General features: G+C 37.2%; 3 protein-coding genes across 3 annotated transcripts; 2 read left to right on the top strand and 1 right to left on the bottom strand.

Annotated features, from left to right (window-relative positions):
- The first annotated feature begins 858 nt into the window (after window positions 1-858).
- LOC141703083 (uncharacterized) lies at window positions 859-1,671 on the top strand. Its single transcript, XM_074506691.1, has one exon. It carries the CDS (start codon window positions 859-861, stop codon window positions 1,669-1,671), a length of 813 nt encoding a protein of 270 aa, XP_074362792.1.
- Window positions 1,672-7,697: 6,026 nt separating this feature from the next.
- LOC141703080 (uncharacterized) lies at window positions 7,698-8,418 on the top strand. The gene is made up of 2 exons (XM_074506688.1): window positions 7,698-8,262; window positions 8,318-8,418. Exons 1-2 carry the CDS (start codon window positions 7,698-7,700, stop codon window positions 8,416-8,418), a joined length of 666 nt encoding a protein of 221 aa, XP_074362789.1.
- A 9,906-nt stretch (window positions 8,419-18,324) lies between these two features.
- On the bottom strand, window positions 18,325-22,150 carry LOC141703082 (protein NDL1-like). Its single transcript, XM_074506690.1, has 11 exons — window positions 21,924-22,150; window positions 20,705-20,804; window positions 20,488-20,585; window positions 20,255-20,343; window positions 20,013-20,073; window positions 19,832-19,918; window positions 19,676-19,753; window positions 19,524-19,580; window positions 19,352-19,407; window positions 19,091-19,230; window positions 18,325-18,902 (listed from the first exon to the last, which is right to left on the bottom strand). Exons 1-11 carry the CDS (start codon window positions 21,981-21,983, stop codon window positions 18,676-18,678), a joined length of 1,053 nt encoding a protein of 350 aa, XP_074362791.1. The 5' UTR covers window positions 21,984-22,150; the 3' UTR covers window positions 18,325-18,675.
- Window positions 22,151-23,241: the final 1,091 nt, after the last annotated feature.

Here is a 23,241-nt window from a genome sequence, read left to right on the forward strand (position 1 = left end):
GGTGGCAAGATTGGTTTCAGTCCCGTCAAAAGCTCAACAAGAACTAGCCCAAAGCTATAAACATCGCTTTTATCTGTAAATTGACTTGACCAGGATCTAAATAACGGAATGTACTTGTACTCTTGCAGTCAGGTGCGTTTGGTCAACTGAAATTGATCTTGAAGTTCCAAAGGCTGCCACTTTTGCTATGTACTTTTCGTCCAAAAGTATATTTGATGACTTGATATCTCGATGATATATTGGCAATGATGCGGCGGAGTGTAAATAACTAAGAGCTCCTGCAATTTATGTGGCCACACGTACCCGGGCATCCCATGTAAGTGGAAAGTATTCATTTTGCTCATGAATATACTACATCAGTTTTCCGTTAGGGATTAATGGACACCATGAACCTCAGTCAACAATTTACTTAATGTTGCTTATATTTTTTCTATATTTCAATGAACATTTTTCATGTGTGATCACTAATATGTCATCTAGTGCTAAGTAAGACACAGCTAGTCTCCCTTGTCATGGCATGCAGGACCACTTTTCTGTTAGAAGTAGCAGTCCTTGTCTTGAGCATATATTGGCTCATTGACATTTTTGTAACACAGCTTTCAGATCCATCTTATGAGACTTTTGAATTATTTTGCTTCTCTACAATTCTTGTTTTGTGTTCTTCATTTGGCTGTTATTGTTCATTAAGTCACATGGTATCAGAGCTGCTAATGAAGAAACACTAGTAGAGTGAATTGAATAGAGAGCCTAGCAGTAGTTCAGTGTTTAGTAATCTCATAGTTGAAGCTCGTGTATTTCTCTACAATAGTGTGTACCTAGTGTGTGTGAGCAGTGCTCTTACTTTTGTGAAATCAAGTCATGGCCAGTGGCAGTAAATTCTCCTTTTCAAATATGCAGAACCCTCTTTTTTTACATCCGTCCGACAATCCATTATCCATCAGTGTCACCAAGCTTCAAGGTGCAAGTGATCATTGTACTTGGAAGAGATCTATGGAGATACAACTCTCCTCCAAACGGAAGCTGGGTTTTGTGGAAGGCACCGAGATACGGAGCACAACAGAAATAAGTGAAGCGGTGCAGTGGGACACATGCAACAGTATGGTAACTTCTTGGATACATAATAATATATCTGACTCTATTAAACAATCTGTCCTTTTTATAACCTCTGCGTCTGAAGTGTGGAAACAGCTTGAAAAATGTTTTCAATTAACCCATGGATCTCGTAAATATAAACTCAGTAAAGAACTTTTTGGGTTGAAACAAAATGGTGCTAGAATAGTAGACTACTATACATCCTTGAGTAGTCTGTGGGCTGAATTGGATTCTATGAATCTTTTGCCCACCGTTACTACAGTTAGTGGAGAAGTGTCAGCTCTGTTAAAAGCTATCCAAACCCAAAAGGAGGAGTCTCATCTCTTCCAGTTTCTGAATGGCCTAGACGAGTCTTATGGACCTCTACGCAGTCAACTCCTGATGTTGTCACCCTTACCCAGTGTGGAAATGGTCAGTGCTGCTATTCAACAAGAGGAATCTCAAAGAGATATCCTCAAAAATCCTCTCACCTGTGATTCTGATATGTCAGCTATGTATAGCAAAACCTCCTTCAACCCAGGAAAACCATTGGTGTGTGGAACGTGTGGTGGTAAAGGTCACAGTAGTGACAAGTGTTAGAACATCATTGGCTACCCCAGATGGCACTACAAATATAAACCCCCTCAATACAATTATTCATCTCGTAACCAAAATACATTTAATGCCCGTTGGTCCAACAAAAAACTCAACTTTGTCTCAAAAGGTCCATCAGTTGCACATGTTACTACAGAACACTCACACATAGACCCTAATAACCCATATGTGACCTTGTCAACACAACAGTTACAACAGCTGCTTCAATTATTACCCACACAACCTCAGTCAATGTCCCATGAAACTGATGATTCCCACATGGAAAGCCCATTTTCAGGAATGATATCATGCCAAAAAGTTCAAACAAACCCTCACACCTGGATAGTTGACACAGGAGCAACCGACCATATGACCTCAAACCCTGAAATACTCACCAATGTCAAACCTGTGCCCACACATATGAGTGTCAATCTACCTACAGGAGCACGGGTTGTTGTGTCACATGTTGGAGATGTGAGCTTGCAAAATGGCTTGAAATTACTGAATGTGCTCTATGTGCCAACCTTTACCCATAACCTTCTATCCATCCATAAATTATCACAAGACAATGGTTGTTTTGTTGTTTTTTCACCAACCAACTGCAAGATAGTTGACTCTCGAACCTATAAAGAAAAAGGCAAAGGCATAGTGTCAAATGGGTTGTATCACATGTTAAATTCTGCATATAAGGATTTGGCTACAATGACTCAATCTCAGTGTATGGCAGTGTCAAATCAGTCCCTCGCTTCTCAGTTTACTCGCTGGCACAATCGATTGGGTCATGCCCCAGCTTCGAAGTTGAAATTTATTGATTGTGTCAAACATTGTACTCATGTGGCAGATACAATATGCTTGACCTGTCCCATGGCCAAGTTCACAAAGCTTCCATTTCCAACTAGTGAGTCTCGAGCAACAAAGGCATTCGAACTAATCCACACGGATATATGGGGTCCGTATAAGGTGAACACAAGGCAGAGGTTCAAGCTCTTTCTCACGATTGTCGATGACTACTCACGGATGACATGGATTTATCTTATACAACATAAATCAGACTACTTGAAGACTCTTGAAGTGTTTTACAACTATGCAAAAACCCAGTTCAATGCCTCTATCCAAGTGGTGAGATCTGATAACGCTTTAGAATTCAAGGATGCAGGGTGCAGGGCATACTTTCGTCTCATGGAATAGTACATCAGACATCATGTGCTTATCGACCACAACAAAATGCTCGAGTCGAGCGGAAACATAGGCACCTGCTGGAGGTAGCTCATGCACTCATGTTTCAATCAGGCCTGCAAGTTTCATACTGGGGAGAAGCTGTTCTCACAGCAGCCTATATAATCAATAGGTTACCCTCTTCGATCTTAAATAACAAATGCTCATATGAATTGCTGTGTAATGAACCTGTAGATTACAATAACATGAAATTGTTTGGTTTTTTAGCATTTGTTGTTAATGATATGCACACTGCTGATAAACTAGCACCTAGAGATGTGCCATGTGCCTTTATAGGTTACCCACCTACTAAAAAGGGGTACAGGCCAGAAGAATCTTTACTTCGAGGGATGTGTCCTTTAATGAAGATGTATTTCCCTTGAATTCTGCAACTCCCAAGCCTTACATGTTGCCCTTGCCTACTGAAATGCCCAACACCTCCGTGAACACATATATAGATGATGAGTTTCTTTTGCCATCTGTCATGTTCAATCCTATAGACAATATTACACTGACTGAAAACTCACCTCCTACCTCTATAGAAATTTCTCACTCTCCCTCAGTTACTAGCAGTGACTCTAGCTCCATAATTGAACACCAAAACCAACCAATCTCACCTCGTAGATCAAAAAAACCTCATAAACCTCCAGCATGGATGGAAACATACATCACCAAGCCCTTCCCACAACCATCTGCAAACTTAGTCACTGTAACCTCTCATCAAATTGAGCGAAAGTTTGGGTGTTTCTTGTCCTTTCTAACGACTCGTGCAGATCCAGTAAAATTCAGTCAAGCTGTCACTGATATTAATTGGGTAAGGGCCATGAATTTCGAATTGGAAGCTCTTGAGAAATATGACATGTGGGAAATCCCCACTCTCCCTCCATCAAAGAAAGCAATCGGGAGTAAATGGTTGTATAAAATGAAGTTCAAACCAGATGGCACAGTTGATCATTACAAGTCACGCCTTGTCATATTGGGTTATAGACAAACATATGGAGTTGATTACGAGCACACATTTGCTTCGGTTGCAAAAATGACAACTGTTAGGGCCTTGTTGGCAGTGGCTGCTCTACAGAGGTGGGAGGTTATGCAAATGGACGTAACGAACGCCTTCCTACATGGAGACCTCTTTGAGACTGTGTATATGAAAATGCCTCAGGGCTATAGTCATCTTGGCAGCAGAATAGTACTGAACCAGGGGGAGTGTACTAATGCAAACTCCAAGCTTGTGTGTAGGCTGAAAAAGTCACTATATGGGCTACGTCAAGCTCCGAGAAATTGGTTTAATAAGCTGTCAACAACATTGAAGGACCTCAAATTTCAGCAGTCCGTGTCTGACTATAGCTTGTTTACTCTAACTACTCCTTCAACAATAACGTTGGTGTTTATCTATGTGGACGATTTGCTGTTGGCAGGCAATGATAAAAAAGCTCTTGATCATCTCAAACTCATGCTATCCAACACCTTCAAGATGATGGATTTGGGAGACGTTCGATATTTCTTGGGACTTGAAATAACCAGGTCACCGGCTGGGTTCTTCGTTTCACAGCAGAAATACACATTGGACCTTATAGAGGAATTTGGTCTCACCAATGTCTCAACTCTCAGACTTCCCATGGACATACACTTGCGTCTAAACTCTGATACTGGGGAATTTCTCAAGGACCCACATCCCTATCAAAGACTGCTCGGTAAACTGATTTATCTTACCATAACCCGTCCAGATATCGTGTTTTCAGTGCATATTCTGACCCAATTCATGCAGCACCCAACAACCGCACACATGGATGCTGCCATTAAACTGTTAAGATACATGAAAACCAACCCAAGTCAAGGGATACTCCTTGCATCTTCCTCTGCTGCTGAACTAAAGGGGTACGGTGACAGCGATTGGGCCACATGCCCGATGTCAAGATGATCTACAACAGGTTATTGTGTACTACTTGGACATTCACCCATCTCGTGGAAAACTAAGAAGCAATCGGTGGTTGCCCGATCCACAGCAGAGGCAGAATATCGCTCTATGGCATTGGCAGCGTGTGAAATCACGTGGCTATCAGCACTACTATGAGACATGGGTCTTAAAGAACTACCACCTGCCTTGCTGCACTGAGATAATCAAGCTGCATTAGCCCTGGCAGCAAACCCAGTCCTTCATGAACGCACGAAACATGTGGAAGTGGATTGTCACTTTGTGCGGGACAAAATCAACTCAGGCACCATAGTTACCAGGCACGTTCCTACTCACTCTCAAGTTGCTGACATATTTACCAAAGCTCTATCGACAGCAGCATCATTACATATTGGGCAAGCTTGGAGCTATAGTTGAACTCCCCTCCAAGCTTGAGGGGGAGTAATGGACACCATGAACCTCAGTCAACAATTTACTTAATGTTGCTTATATTTTTTCTATATTTCAATGAACATTTTTCATGTGTGATAACTAATATGTCTTCTAGTGCTAAGTAAGACACAGCTGGTCTCCCTTGTCATGGCATGCAGGACCACCTTTCTGTTAGAAGTAGCAGTCCTTGTCTTGAGCATATATTGGCTCATTGACATTTTTGTAACACATCTTTCAGATCCATCTTATGAGACTTTTGAATTATTTTGCTTCTCTACAATTCTTGTTTTGTGTTCTTCATTTGGCTGTTATTTTTCATTAAGTCACAGGGATAAACTCATAAACTAGTTAAGGGACATATGTCTCCAAGCAGCATCCATGTAGCTTTACTATATTTCTTCTGTGGTTTATTTGCGATAAAATAACAACCTCGTTAATAAAGTGTTCGAGTTTATTTTCATCTTCTATGTTGTATTTCTTAATCCAAGATATGTAGAATATGGTGAAAATCTTAGCAAAGAAGATAGAGGGAAAATGCTAAAGAAACAGAAAGGTTAATTACCAATATATGGACTCGAGTTTTACTAGACCCCTGAATCATCCATACATGCAATTCAAATTTACTAGAAACTGAATTTTCACCAGGTCACCGGAATATTGTTGCATGCAGATGTTAGAAATTATGTAAATTACACACACATTAAAATTTTATAAGAAACCATCAAGAGTACATTCTATTCCATGCATAGTTAGATTTATAATCCTACTGTTATAGATAAATAAGCATTGGCTGAGTTAGCATCAGAATTCAAAGTAACAGCTGAACTCCAGTTGCAAGTGAATGATCAACAGAAAAACTCGACATTCTTCTTATCAATTTTTACTAAAACAACAAAAAAAGAAATACTAAAATATTAAAATTCTTTCACAAACAACAGATCCAATGAAGTCATGACAAAATTTGAAATTTAGTAGAGCATAAATACCTATTACTATGATTGCAGGTTTCTTGACCTGCAATCATCAAAATATGTGCCCATCGTCAGAGGCCATCCATCTTTGCATTTTGCATGAGCAAGTGTAGCTTCCTGGTATATTTATACAAGTCTGATCGCATAATTTATATTGACCACTGAAAGTAGTTTTTGGTGGACTTGAACACTCATCGATATCTGACATTAAAAAATCTTATCAGTCGAAGTAATTTAATAATGATAACTGAATGTGCTTTTAAGAGCACAAGCCTTCATCACATGAAGCATTTGTTCCACATTGATACTTTTCTTCTTCAAGTTCATCTTTTGGAGAACAGAGCGGGAGATCTTTATAGTTTATATTTACTATAACAGAAACTGTTTCCATAGTTTGCACACTCTAGATATTTGTCAGATTTCCGAACCAGTCCTGATCAACAATGAATCAATACCTGCATCAAGTGGCAGAAAGAGGAATGATTTGTTATTCGTGGAACTAGATACCTCGGCCCCTCGCTGCATCTTGCTGATGCTTGGTCATAACCACTAGGATTCCAAGATGGCCGGATGTGATAAGGAAAATAAATCTTGAAACTTGTTTGGCAGCAATTTATCCAAAACAAATTGCTGCATCATTATTAGGATTCAAAGAGAAATTACTGCACAATGATACGCACCCTGCAATTGTAACTGTTTCATCATATTTGGCTTTTAATAAAGCAAGATTGTTGCAGCCCATGGCAATGAACTGATTTTCAGTGTCTGAGAATCTAAATCGATATGTAAACTAATTTCTTGATTCTCGTGATCACTTGTATTCTTACAATCTTTGGTTATTGGATAACTAAGGCGAAACATGGCTTCCTCATCTAGTACTGATATATTCAGCAGCTCTAGATTAATATCTGCGTCGTAGTAATTGCTTCTAAGAAAAGGTCTTGGTGTTTTGAAAGACTTGTTGCAATATACTTCAAAGCTAATGTCAAATGCACTAGTTAAAAGGGTAACTAATCTTCATGCTGCCGCATTTTTCTTGCCATCCAGGCTTTGCTACTAGCCAATCTTGGGGAAATGCTTGTTTTATGAACAACATCACTAGCATCGTCTCCAGCAACAGCTTTTAACTTGAATTTGCAATGTTATTATAACCTGTGCTGATGTACATGTCATATTAGAAAAACTATTTAATATCTTATAATAACAAGCTTATTTTCCATAATTAATTCATTTAATCTAGTCTAACTCACTTATAATTAATTTATATATCAAACTTAATAAAGTTAGAGTAGTATTGAATACTTTTTATAGTCTATGGAGGATAGAAATTAAATTTATAAAAATATAATTAAAATTGAAATGTACCACCCCAATTGGACTCGAAATCGAGATTTGACCCCATTTGACTCTGGTTCAGCAGGATTATTTGGTCCTGCCTGTTGTAATATAAAGGAAAGCAGGGGAGTTGAGCAGGCCTGAGCTAAAAATAGCAAAAAAAGATGAAGAGATTTACTGGTACTGTTCCTGATGATATGGTAGCTAACATTCTCCTACGCCTTGATGCAAAGACTTTAGTTGCTCTCAAATCAGTTTCGAAAAGCACAGTAGCTCAAGAAAAGCAACAAGAGATTCACATTGTCCACGACAAAATTCCTGGAACTAGGAATCCAGTTTCACTTGTCAATCTCGGTACTCGTCAACTTATCACTACTCTTAAGTTTCCGGCGAATAAATGTTTGTTTACACTTGTTGGTTCTGCTTGCGGAATTGTTTGTTTTTACGATTTATCGGATGTAGGGATCAATGAGTACTACCTCTGGAACCCTGCTACTAAATCTTTCAAAACCGTTCCCTCCCTGCCTATTACAGATGATAGTGAAGCACATTTTATTGCAGATTACGGGTTTTGTTTTGATGAAATAGATAATAATTTTAAGATTATTAGGGTTATGTGGAGACTGTGTTATACGGAAGAATTTGAATACTCTCCTCGCAGCTATGATAAGGTTTACGTTGAAGTATATTCTTCCAAGAGGAATGTCTGTCTAAAATTTGAGCAGGAGGGTAAGACCATTGATCATATTTGTTAGAATTGGTGTAACTTTAATGTTTTTGTTAGTGGTGGACTTTTGTGTTGTATTGGATGTTATGGTATCATCACTTTTGATTCACACAGAGGACAAAGTCTCTGTTGGCAAAAAGTCTAGTTGTTCAGTCTAGCTGCTCTTGGTTTATTCTGTGTCTGAAGTTCATCATACTATGCTAGTGCCTAATCAGACTAGAAAAGCCGAGTTAACAAGAGATTTATAGAGGCCTAACGGTTCCCTGTACATCTAGTGGTAGGACATTTACAATCCCCCGTGTAATACAATCAGGACCAGACTCCAGAGTGATTAAATATGCAAAGAAGCTTGAAACAATACCCTATTTTTAAATGCCAAAGTTGTGTCTATAAGAGAACAATAGACATCGGTTATATTTGGCAAAAACTGATGTTAATGAGCTAATTAGACATTGGACGATGTCTAATATGTACATACACATCACCTTAGTTTTAAAAGAACTGATGTCTAAGGAACAAATAAACATCATCTTTTAGAAAATAAACGATGTTATAGAGCATCTTATACATCACTTTTTAAGAAGCGATGTGTGTGTGATAAATTACTTACGGTGTGATATGTTTTTTAGAATATATTTCAAGTAAATTATTCATAAAATTTATTTTTTTTAAACTTGTTCAAAATTTGAGTTATAACTGATGTCTATTTCAGTACAACATCAGTTTCTGGCCGATGTCAAATATAGACATCACCGAAAAAGATATCGGTTGTGAAACAACGTAGACATCAGCCAAAACTCGATGTGTACTGACCAGATTCTTGTAGTCTAGATTAATAAGGGTAGGCAGGCACATTGAAAGGGGTTGGAAGCTAGAGTCTTAAGGAGCCACCACTAACCCTAATCTGTAGCGAATAAGATAAATATGAAACTGGTTTTAGAGTATATAAAGTCTGTGTATTGCAGTTCTCAATCTTCTCCGAGTGTTTACAAGCTTATATTGAAAAACAAGATTACATCATATGCTAGAAATCAGGAAAACAAATAACTAGAAAATCAAACACCAGAACTACTTCCTACAATTTCTCCCTGATAATTCTGGGCTTCCTTAATTATCTCCATTGCTTGAGACTTATTCAACTTACCTATTTTATTTGTGTCGAGTTTAGATAAATACGGAAAGTAATTCCAACATTCTCTCCCATTATCTGAACTTGACTAGATTCTTGACGCCCAGAAGCATACGCATCTCTTCAAATTTTGCTGTAGTCAATGGCTTAGTTAATATATCAGCTTTTTGCTCCTGGGTCTTTACATACTTCACCACAATATCTCCACGTTCCACACAATCCCTTATGAAGTAAAACCGCATATCAATATGCTTGCTCCTTCCATTGATGATTGGATTCTTAGTTAGGTCGATTGCGGACTTGTTGTGCATGAAGATCTCAACAGGGCCTGGAACTACATCTACTACCTGTTTCAACAAGTTCTGCAGCCAAATACCTTGTGTAGCAGCCGCTATAACAGCCATAAACTCGGCCTCACACGAGGAGAGTGCTACGCACCTTTGTTTCTGTGAAACCCATGTTATCAGATTCTCGTTCAGATAAAAAGCTATACCAGTCGTGCTTTTCCTATCGTCTACACTTCCTGCATGATCACTATCAGAATAGCCACTTAACAAGTAATTTCCAGTCCCTTAAAGGTACACCAATCCATATTCCAAGGTGCCCTTGATGTACCGTAATATTCTCTTCACAGCATTGTAATGTAGCATGGTGGGTTTATCCATGTACCTGCTCAGAACTCCCACAGAGTAAGCAATGTCTAGACGTGTGTGTACCACGTACCTCAGTTCACCAATGATGCTCCTAAACAATGTGAAATCCACCAACTCTCCACCTTCATCTATGTCAACTTTAATTTTTGACTCCATCGGGTATTTAACAGGCTTGCAGTTTGTCATGTTTTCTTTATCAAGGATTTTCTTCCCATATGCTGTTTGCTTGATTTCTGTATAACCCAGCTTCTGATTTACTTCCAATCCGAGATAATATGCCAATTTTCCAATATCACTCATGTCAAACTCTTGCGCCATTTGTTTCTTAAATTTCAGAATGTTTCCAATGCTTGATCCTGTCACCAATAAATCGTCTACATACACTGCCACTATCAAGCACTCATGGCCTTCTCGTTTCGTATACAAAGCATGATCATATGGACATTTTGTAAAACCCAGGCTTCACAAATATTTGTTCAGTCGTGAGTATCATGCTCTAGGTGCCTGACGAAGGCCATAAAGAGCTTTCAACAATCGATAAACTTTGTGCTCCTCATTCCTTATCTCGAAACCAACGGGCTGGGTTACATAGACTTCCTCCAGAAGTTCACCATTTAAGAACGCCGACTTTACATCCAAATGATGCACCTGCCATCCTTGTTTTGCTCCCAAATCCAACAACATCTTGACAGTTTCTAATCTCGTTACAGGTGCAAACACTTCATCAAAATCAATCCCCTTTTTCTATACAAAACCCCTGGCGACGAGCCTGACTTTATACTTTACTATGTTGCCTTCTGTGTCCTTCTTGAATTTGTATACCCACTTCAAACTGATGGTTTTGCGTCCTGCTGGTAGTTCTGTTAATCTCCAAGTTTTATTTTTCTCAATAGCATCAATCTCAGCTATCATTGCCTTGCTCCATTCTTTGTTGTCTTTTGCTTCCTCGAATGTCTTTGGTTCTTCAGCACCCAGCAGTAACCGTTCATCCATGATCTCGATCTCCGGAGTCTCATCATAAATCTCACTTATAAAACGAAATTTCTTGGGCTCACTTGAATTACCAGATTCACTTGAATATCCCAACTCGCTTGAATTTCCAGACGCTTGAAAGTCATACCCAATATCCTCGTTTTCTTTGATCGAGCTCCTTGGTGTATGTGGTGACTCTATTCCCATATCACTATCTTCCCCGGTGCTTGTGTTTGAATTTACAAGCATAAATCTATCAGCCACATTATCTTCTTGCACATCTTTACGGCTCCAGTCCCATCATTTTCTTTCTTCAAACACAACATCACGGCTTATATGTAACCTCCCGGTAGTTGGGTTATAAAACCTGTGAGCTTTTGTTCCGGGTTCTTTTCCAATATAGACCATAGGCTGGCTTCTATCATCGAGTTTTTCTAGTCCAACATTTTGAACTTTCACATGTGCCAAGCAACCTAATACACGAATTTGACCCAGTTTCGGCTTTGATCCTGTTCAGGCATCATAAGGTGTCTCTCCCACCACGGCTTTTGTTGGTAGTCTGTTTAATATGTATACTGAATGTCTAGCGGCCTCTCCCCATATTGTTGATGGCATACCTTTCTCTTTCAGCAAACTCATAATCATTGCTACCACCGTTCTATTCCGCCTCTCTACAACTTCATTCTGTTGTGGAGTGTAAGGTGCGGTTATATGCCTCTTTATACCGGCGTTTGCACAGAAGTCATTGAATTCTTTTGAGTTAAATTCTCCGCCCCTATCCGTCCTCAAGGTTTTAATAGTGTTCTTTGCCTCCTTTTCTACTACTACCTTGAACTGCTTAAACATCTCGAGTGCCTGGTCCTTGTATTTCAACATATATACCCACATGGCACGACTATAATCATCGACTAACAGAAACATGTATCTGTTCCCAGCTGGAGTTGGCGGAGTAAACGGGCCACATAAATCTGCATGGATTAGTTCCAGCTTTTCTTTTGTCACGAACTCAGATTTGGATGGAAACGGCTTCCGTGCTTGTTTGGACAGTAGACAACCACTACAAGCTCCTTTAAGTTGCATCAATTTGGGCAAATCTTGGGCCATCTCTTTGCTGGACATCGTGTGCAATGCTTGAAAATTTACATGTCCCAATCTCGAGTTCCAAAGCCAAGTTAGCTCCTCCGTTTTTGTCAACATACACACTGGATTGTACTCTTCAATTACTATCTTATATAACGTGTTTGTTGACCTCTGCACTTTCATTAAAAGCCTGCCACTACTATCGTATACCCACAGGTTATCTCCATTTATTACAACCTTATTTCCGTTTTCAGATAATTGCCCAAGAGATATAATATTGTTACACGACGACGGAATAAAATAGACATCCTTCAACTTTAGTTCATCTCCATTTTTACACTTAAATACAATCGTACCTTTTCCTTCGATTTTAACGGTGGAGCCATCTCCAAAACGCACATTTCCTGTCACGTTTTCATTTAACTCGTTGAACTTCTCACGGTGTCCAGTCATATGATTTCTGGCACCGTTATCCAGATACCACAGGTTGTTTTCTGATTTTGTGCTTCCGTCTCGACTAATATCAGGCAAAACTTTTTCTTCATTTAATAGCACTGTTCCTCCTTCGTTTTGATCAGTTTCTGACAACAGAAGGGTGGGTTCATCATCTTCAAATTTTGTAAGGTTGGACTCCGGGGTCTGTTCTTTGCTCTTTTCTCTCTCCCTTCGTGGTTTCCTGCATTCGGCTGCATAATGGTCATACACATTACAGTTAAAGCACTTGATTGTACTTCTATCACGTGGTGCATTGATAACCTTCTTTGTCCCTTCACTTCTGTTGAATTGTTCTTGACGACCTCTATCATTTCCATTAAATCGAGGATTTCCTCTTCCTCTCCCACGGAAACCATATCCACCTCTCGTCCTCTGAGTTTGAACATTTGTACCACCATACTTGATTGTTCTCTTTGCTCAATCTTCCTTTGTGAGTAGAAGTTGTCCTCCAACACTTTCGAACCTCCCTTTCATTCTTTCTTCGTGGGCCTTGAGACGCCCAATTACTTCTTCAACTGTCATAGTCTTCATATCTCCAAATTGTTCAATGTTTGAGGCGATTTGAAGAAACTTGTCAGGGACTGCTCACAGGATTTTCCTTACTACACTTGCTTCCTCCACTTTTTCTCCAGAAACCCTTATGTTGGTCACAATTGCAATCAGTTTCATACAAAAATCATCCACCTGGTCAATTTCTTTCATGACCAGAGATTCAAACTCTCCTTTCAATGTTTGCACTTTTGCCTCATTTACCCGCTCTTCACCCATACACAGTGTTTTGATCGCGTCCCAGGCCTCTTTGGTCATTTCTTTATCAGCAATGGTCAATAATATGTCCTCTGGCATACCCTGATAAATCACAGCTAGGGCCATTTGCACCGTTTTGTCCTCCACGGTTGTCTCTGAGCCGATTTGTTCAATTACACCCCATACTCCTTGCGCCTTCATGAACACCTTCATCTTTAGAGACCATGCTGTATAGTCGCTTCGCGTTAGCATCCGATAGTACAGACCAACTGCTCATTCCTTCGTTTTTGTTGCCTCCATTACGATCTTTGTGTTTTTGGGTTGAATTTCAGGCATAAAATGACCTAAACTCCGTAGCTCTGATACCACAATGTAGCGAATAAGATAAATATGAAACTGGTTTTGGAGAATATAAAGTCTGTGTATTGAAGTTCTCAATCTTCTCCGAGTGTTTACAAGCTTATATTGAAAAACAAGATTACATCATATGCTAGAAATCAGGAAAACAAATAACTAGAAAATCAAACACCAGAACTACTTCCTACAATTTCTCCTGATAATTCTGGGCTTCCTAGATTGTCTCCATTGCTTGAGACTTATTCAACTTACCTATTTTATTTGTGTCGAGTTTAGATAAATACGGAAAGTAATTCCAACATTCTCTCACATTATCTGAACTTGACTAGATTCTTGACGCCCAGAAGCATACGCATCTCTTCAAATTTTGCTGTAGTCAATGGCTTAGTTAATATATCAGCTTTTTGCTCCTGGGTCTTTACATACTTCACCACAATATCTCCACGTTCCTCACAATCCCTTATGAAGTAAAACCGCATATCAATATGCTTGCTCCTTCCATTGATGATTGGATTCTTAGTTAGGTCGATTGCGGACTTGTTGTCCATGAAGATCTCAACAGGGCCTGGAACTACATCTACTACCTGTTTCAACAAGTTCTGCAGCCAAATACCTTGTGTAGCAGCCGCTATAACAGCCATAAACTCGGCCTCACACGAGGAGAGTGCTACGCACCTTTGTTTCTGTGAAACCCATGTTATCAGATTCTCGTTCAGATAAAAAGCTATACCAGTCGTGCTTTTCCTATCGTCTACACTTCCTGCATGATCACTATCAGAATAGCCACTTAACAAGTAATTTCCAGTCCCTTAAAGGTACACCAATCCATATTCCAAGGTGCCCTTGATGTACCGTAATATTCTCTTCACAGCATTGTAATGTAGCATGGTGGGTTTATCCATGTACCTGCTCAGAACTCCCACAGAGTAAGCAATGTCTAGACGTGTGTGTACCACGTACCTCAGTTCACCAATGATGCTCCTAAACAATGTGAAATCCACCAACTCTCCACCTTCATCTATGTCAACTTTAATTAATAACGATAAGAGGCTCCATATTAACACTGAGAGTACCTCTTCATAGTTTTGTTAAGCATACTATTCTAAAAAAAAGTGATGACGAATTGTAAAACAATTTGTCAAACGTGTATGATTTAGTATTGTTTTTTAATAATATTTAATTTTTTATTAATTTATTAATTATTTTTGTTATATTATAATTTAAAATATCAAAATTAACTTTGAAAGTACGGTAGTATAAGTATGTTTCAAACTTCAACTTTATATGTTTCTCTGAAAAAACTCAATTTTCACTACTTCATAAACAATAGTTCCATTGATATTTAATAAATTATATTTATATAAACATAAGAGCTCCTGAAAAGTGATGCTTAACACAAACACGGACCAGGGAATTGATAAGACAGGGTTTGGAAAATCCGGGTCAGGCCTAAATTTTAGCCGTAGGGTTTCATTTTGTTGACATATAACCTGTAATAAAATTCAGTTTATAAAATGGTCTGGTTGGAATATTTGACCTGCTGATAATAAATTTGTAGAATTCGAGTACTTATTATAAGTACGGAAATTAAATGAATTTAATTTTAATTAAAATATATGAATCCATTGGACTCGAGTCGGATTGTGGACTCTTTAAGACTCGATTTTACGGCCCAGTATAGGGTTTCATTTTGTTGACAAATAACCCTGGTTTATCCTTTAATAAAAGGAAACCAGGGGAGTTGAGCAGCCTGAACTAAAAATAGCAAAAAAAACAAAATGAGTTCAAGAGATGAAAAGATGATCAGATTTACTGGTGATGTTCCTGAGGAAATGGTAACTAACATACTCCTACGCCTTGATGCAAAGACTTTAGTTGGTTTCAAATCTGTTTCGAAAACTTGGCTGGCCCTGATTTCGAGCCCTCATTTCGCTAAATCTCACCTGGAAATCACAGAGAAACAAGAAGAGGTTCACATTGTCCACACTCGTAGTTTTGACGGAAGAGATGGAGTAGTTGGGGATTCAACTGCACTCATCAACCTGAGTACGCGTCAACTTATTACTCGTCTTAACTAAACAGTAAGGCAATGTTCAAACAAAATTGTTGGTTCTGCTAGGAACTATGGTTGGTTGGAGAACATGAATTTCTGTACCATCACTTTTGATTTAAACAATGAGGTGCTTAAATCTCCTGCTATTAACTACCCTGTTCGAACTTTTGAGGCTAAGATCAACAATTACAATGTATATGATGCTCGTGCTACAATCACCAGCTTCAATGATTCTATTGCTGTTATTATCTCTAAGCAGATTGGATATAATCCTAGTGGTCCTATTACTCTCTATAATCATAATGAATACAAGATTAACTTGTGGGCGTTGGATGATAATCTAATGTCTAATTTCTTACCATAAGTTGACAGTTGACTGTCAACTACCTAATTCATATTTGCTTGATTTTAGGAGTATAACTTACACGACCTTGTTCCCTAATTCAAATAGAAACTTAACAGAGATTTGAATAGTTATCAGCAGGATTGCTGGAGATGAGGAATGGAGAATCATCTGCAGGCCAATTTTCATGGCTTGCGAGAAGCATTTGAAATGGCCATAGGAACGTGGTGTTGGATCCTGACAACCGTCAGGCCTACTAGATAGTAAAATTATCATTTAGTGTTCCTGCAGATATTGCAGAAGTTGCAGCTGACATCCAGGCTAGAGTAAGAGGAAATAATCCTCTTTGTCTCGGAAAGCTACTCGTATATGCTATTTAGTATCTGTAGTGTATGACAATAAGATTGTTTTTCATACTCGTACGGTCGTACCTAATTCTTGCTCGTCTGCTGCATATTATGTTTGGGTGGTACTGGCTAAAGTAATGGTCTGAGATTTTGCATGCTATGTAGTTGAAGGTGTAATACTCGTGTGTTTGTCATGTCCTATTATGCAATTATATATACTTGGTTTAGTTATGATCTACGGGATGCGAATTACTTAATTACTTTAGATCTTGTAATACAGCCTCTTCTCTTTAGGTGTTCTATGGTAGGGGCATCTGGTTCAAGGTATGTAGGTCTGGTAAATGGGAATCGGAATGTTCTTCCATGTGCAAGTGGTCTGAAACTACAAATATCTATTTGGATTTGAGAATTTTAGGTTGATTTGGTGACCAGAGATATAACTGAATAGTTTCTTGTGTGAGATTTTGCATTCCATGTAGTTGAAGTTGTAAAACTTGTGTGCCGTTATATACTTGGTTTAGTTGTTTAGTTGTTTAGATTTTGCATTCCATCTGTCTGAAGTTTATAATATCATGTTAATGGCTAACCAGACTAGAGAAGCCTAGTTAAATGGAGATGCCATAGGCTTGATGGTTTACTATACATCTAGTGGAAGGACAGTCATGTAATCAAATTAGGACCACAGTGAAGAAACACAAAGAAACTCGAAATAATACCCTGTTATGATGATTAAAACACCATTTCTAAGAATCCTCCTTGGCTCTCTAAGGATGCATATGTTCATCCAGCAAGAAAGAGGGAATCAACTTACCTGGATTGCTGCGACAAGCTCTATACGACTTGGCTCTATTTTTGGTCATGAGCATTTTAACATTTTTTTCCAGCTGCATGTGATATTGTGAGTGGATTTTTCCTAAAATGTTTGCTTCATATTAGGAATATAACTTACAAGACCATGTTCCCTAATCGAAATAGAAACCCAACAGAGATTGGAATTGAGAATCATCTGAAGGCCAGGGAATGTACAAGCACTCAGAGTACAGTTGAACCTCGATGAAGTAATAATCGAATAAAGTAATAATCTCGTTAGAATAATATTTTTCTCCGGTCCCAACATAATGGATACAATATATATTTACTCCCGATAAAATAATAAACTCGCTAAAATAATATTTTTTCTTAGTTCCAACCATATTAGTTTAAAGAGTAGTCCCTTCGCCTTACATCTAATGGAACTTTTTTTTGGCATTTGACTTTCTGTTTAGTTAATGTTCCTTTTTTATAATTACATCAACATAGCCCAAGTTTGATTTTAATCATCTTTTGTGTCACAACATGGTAATCAATGAAAAGTATGCAGGATGTGTTCTGCTTCCTTAATTTCAATTTTTCACCAATTCGTTTGTATCACTTACCTTAGATAGAAACGTAGCTGTTCATTGGGCTACAATTTTGGGTAGACTTCGCTGTGTTGCTGTTAAATTCAGCTACAACAATTCAAAGAATCAGATACATATGATGGCTTACAAAAACAGCTGTTGCTTGAGGTAGGGTGATAGCTATAGTCAATATTATCAAGATTTAATGTTGCTGCGGCTTCACCTCCTAATCTCTTATACAGCTGTTCTATAAAAGTATCATGAAGGTCTCGGAAAAGCATTGTCTAAATTTAATCGTAACTAAGAACACAATATTCTTGTTATCTTCACAAGTGGAGACTGAAGAGTCTTGTGAAGACAGCTATACTACCACCTTTCGTATCAAATATAATCAAAAATACAGATGTAATTTCCAACTCATACTTGCCAATACGCCATACCTCATTCTTTAGAAAGGATGACAGTTCATATCCATGCTACAATTTCTCATAAAGAGAGAGACACATGTGTATATAAGATTATAGAATATAATTCAATAGTTCAAAAGCTCGAGATAAAGGTCAACTGCATCACATGTCTATTGTGCATTATTAATCTCTCGTCAACATCATAAATAAATGTCTTATTAGGATTTTACAGACAGTTCAGCGACATATTTACCTTTGACTACGAATGAATGAAGCCCGACCCCCCCCCCTCCCTATGACCGTCTTAAAGAATGTTCATCCCTCCTTTTATCTACAACGTATCTACCCTTTGTGACAATCCAACAAATGAAAAAGATTTAAGGAATGAAGACAATATATATGTACCAAAAAGATTTGAGAGCTTTAGATGAGGGAATAAATACTGATTGCAGATTATCTGTCTGATTTGTGGGCAGATACCCTGGTCTTGATAGGTTTTAACTTCAAGCCCATGCTTTCGGGAGAGAGGAGCTCTGGAGCAATGCATGATGGGCTTAGAGGGCTCCGGGGACTGCCACTAAGTTGGCTTGGCCTGTACAGGCCATAACCCATAAGGAAATACTCCATAGGTATCAACATTGCATGTGGCTGCTCTTCTGTCACCATTGATCCACAGGCCTGTACCTGCATAACACAGATCAGCAGTGCTATGAATTCAAACATTCAATCAATTATCTCTACAAGTTTTTGAAATACTATGATCACAATTTCTAAAATTATTTATCTATTATAATGTTATTTTCATATGAAAGCACTGAACAAATACTGTAAAGATACATTATAAACAGTAGTTGACATGACTAATTAGGTACCTCAACTAATGCACTGTATCTTCTATCGAGCTTTGCAGTCATATGGACAGCTTCTGAATGGAAAGGAGAGCTGTCCCCCACAAAGATGAGAGTTCGACATCTTAACCTCTTTAATCCATCAGTAATGTCAGGTCTTCTGCTCGTTAACAAAAATGGAGGTTTAGATCGTAGGAAGGGAAGAAACATGACTACAGGAGTATCTTTTCTCCTTTCTAAGAAAGAGGCAAAAGGGAAATTTTAGAAAGTTTAAAATTTACCTATCAATCGCTTGAAGATACCGCAAAACATTTCCACTCTGCCTCTCTTCCAGCAACTAAGTAGAAAGATAAACAGAGGAAACTTATATAATTAACCAAAAACAAACAAAACTTCTTAAAATTTTACTGGGAAAGTTTAGAATGATAAGAGTTGAAAGAGCCAGGCACTAACTCTTCTGCATGCTTGCACTATATCTGACTCTGGGACTTCCGCATTGCCACGAAGTTCCTGACAACATTAAGAATTTGTCAATCAAACCATTCACGAAGAAACAATTCATAATACATGAGAAAGTAGAACTCTTTGCTCAAGTGGTAGATTACTTTGCAGAAGTACCGGTAGAGCAGACACTCCTTTAACATATGAGACATTCCATAGAAATATAACAGATTCGACATCACCTACATGCACAAATGATAAGTTGAAGTACTAATATAATGAGTAACCTTATAATTAGTGAAGGAACTGTGACTTGGTACCTTGTTGCATAACCACTCCGTCCAAGAAGGTGCCTTACATAGGGGGGAAACAAGTATCAAACCGAGAACCCGATCTCTGTGCTTGATCTGTAATTTTGAACCTTGAACTAGTCAATATAAAGTCCCATATAGGACAAAGAAACAAAGATGGATATTGGTGATTACAACTAAAGAGACATACGGCAAATAGGGTGAGGACATAAGCTCCTGCCATTGCCCCCATGCACATTACTGCACCAAGCCTGAACAATATGGGATTCAACAAATTAGTTCAACCATGCAAAAAATAGCCAATATGACAAGAACAAAATAGCAGTTTTCAATTGTAAAATTAATTTGTTTAAATGATTCTGAGGGAATGGAAAAACGCCCTTACACATACATACTTTGACAAGGTAGCAAAAGAAGTGTGTCTACACTTACTTAAAATAATTTAGCACCTCAAGAATTTGATCTGCTAAATCATCAACACAAGGAACAGGATCATCTGGACATATTGCTGCAGCTCCCAACTGCAAGAACTCTTGTAAAAGTATAAAAACGTAAATAATGGCATTCTGTAGTTAGGAAGAAGAAAATGACTGTAAAAGGTAAGAGGAGGTAATGACTAATGAATAATGATTAATAAAATTTTCAGAAGCAAGCAATTTACAGACCTCGTGCCCTGGAGGACTAATATGGTAGATGCAAAAATTGTGGAGCAAAAGAGAAGCTGCTTCTGGACAAAAGAATAATCCTTGGAAACACGACATATCTACATAATATATGCAAGAAAAGCAAAAACTTAATCAAATGATAACAAATATAATACTTGAATATAGGGGGTAATGATAAAAGAAAATTGCCAAATATGAAAAAGAAATCACCACTTACGATTGAGGGCTATATCAGGATAGGTAAGCAAAGCGGGTTTATCTGGGTCTCCATACACAATAACAGACACAGAACCGCGGCCAGTTCGTACGTTATGTTCCTGCAAAGAGATCGGAATGCACATTTCAAAACCTTCCATCAGGACAAATAAACAACAGTACAATTTAAATTTGGATTCCCAACAAGAACTGCATCAGTCCACAAAAAGACATTTGTTAAGCCCAAAAATCAGTTGCCTTCTAAAAAACCAAAAAGAAAGAAAAAACAACCACTAATGGATATAATTTGAACTCCAGAAAGAAACATGACATTTGGAATTGTCTCTTTATGAGGCAGCTTACTCCATCAAGTAAGAATATATTGCTAACTTGTAGCAGCTGATTAGGTCAAAGGCATCTCTACTTGGTTAAATTAACATTTAAGTTTCCAACTTTTCAATCATTGCATTCTTAAGAAATTAGTCTCACTTTAACAAAAAGATAATCGACCAATTACTAAAATGACAACGACAGATAACCAAATTAAAAACTGTATGGCATCTTCAACCATAAATGAAGGAACAAGTATATGCCAAGTACTACATGGGTGACTTCATAACTTCATATATCGCCATAAAACAAAAAAAAAAGCCACAAAATAAGCAAAAAATAACTGATACAATTCAATTTAGCAAAACACATAGATATCCGAAGTTCTATTCTATTCTCAACTAATCAAATCACGAATTGCAGTCCATTTGCAAATCAACAAACAAGAACTCAATAACTTAATTCAACACAAAATAAGCACATTCAGTTCGGATTACTCCACCTAGATTAAACACAAACAAGCAACAACCTGCAATCCTACCCTAACTTATCGAAATTATATCGAAAAAGGTCAATTACATTCATCACATAGCTCAAACTTCCAACAAGTAAAGAAACTAATGTATTTTTTCTCTCCACAGCTAATTATTAATTAGCATACATACAGCTGTCTAAACACAACAAAATCACAAGAAAAGAACATCAAAACAAATAAAATCACCAGATCTACAAATCAAAATCACAAGCATTCTCAGCAAAAACAAAACAACATAGTAAAAACATCTATAATGCACACATTCACATAAACACCAATAAAAACTATTAAAAACAATAATTAAATACATGTACGCAATTTAATTATTTAAAGTACCCACCGACAGACTACCAAACCTAATGTAAGGAAGAGTTACCTTTCCGCCAAGATAAATAGTTTCCATGTCAACAGAAACGGAATCGCTTGACTCTGCCATGGCCGTCGGCTGTTCGTGATGAATGCAGCCGAAGCCTTTCTCTCGCTAGATTTTTTTTTCTCTCTCTCTCTAGATTTTTTGGTACTGGTTTATTTTTTTTTTTGATATGTTTTCTCTCTCTAGATATAAGCTAATAATAAGGGCTTTGAGTTTCAATGGCTTATATACCAAGCGATGCTTTCTCTCTCTCTCTAGAATATATTATATATACGTATAGACAGCTGTATGTATGTGTATATAAAAGAAATAATATAGAATTTGAAACTCCACCGACGATTTTGTTGTCCTTAAACAACGGCGTGCGGCTCTCAATCAATACAAAAGTTATGTTATGTGTATGTTACATGTATGTATCTAATGTAGGTACAGATGTATGTATACATGGGTAGTTACTGTCTTTAACTGACTTTTGAATTTTGTAATTTTGGATAATCTTTTATTATTTCATGCTTTTATATTAAATAAATATTTTTTTAAAAGAAACTTTTTAAAAAAAATACTTTATAAAAAATTTATTACTAACTAACACACATGTCCTTATATTATTTCACCAATACATGCCGATACATGTCGGATACTGACAATTATACGATAAAATTTAAAATATAAAGAATTTATTTGATACTCTCTCCGTCCCAAAATATTTATCTTTGGTACTGTTTATATTAAGCGATTAACTATTAATTTACGTCTAATTTGTAAGATCAAATATAGTAATTTTGTTGGATTCAAGTATTTTAATATAATAAAAATTTTATATTTAATATTAATACGAAATTAAAAATATTAACAATCAAAAGTGTGCATTGACAAACCTGTTCAACACAAACAAGAAACGTTTTTAGGGACGAAAAGAGTACTTTAGATTTTTAGTGGAGTAATGATTAACATATCATGATTTAAAATATATTAAAATGAAGATTTTGTAGCATTTAACTATGCCATCAAGGTTCATAAATGGAATTTATTTTTTTATCATTTCACTTATTTTCCCACCTTTCCCGTTTCAAATATTAAGTTGTTGTAATATTATTAAACATTTTTTAATAAATAAGTTCAATCTCTGGTATATAAACAAATAATATAGGTTTAAAACATGTATTATTTGAGAAAAAATTTGAACATGTATGACTTTATTCAATAATTGTCAACTTAAATGATTCCTTATTTATAATTATTTATTTTTATAAATAAAAAATAATAGAAATTGATTAATTAAAATGATTCCTTATTTTATAATTATTTTATTATTAATATA

Source organism: Apium graveolens, unplaced genomic scaffold, assembly GCF_009905375.1.
Source record: "Apium graveolens cultivar Ventura unplaced genomic scaffold, ASM990537v1 ctg6190, whole genome shotgun sequence".
Lineage (NCBI taxonomy): Eukaryota > Viridiplantae > Streptophyta > Magnoliopsida > Apiales > Apiaceae > Apium > Apium graveolens.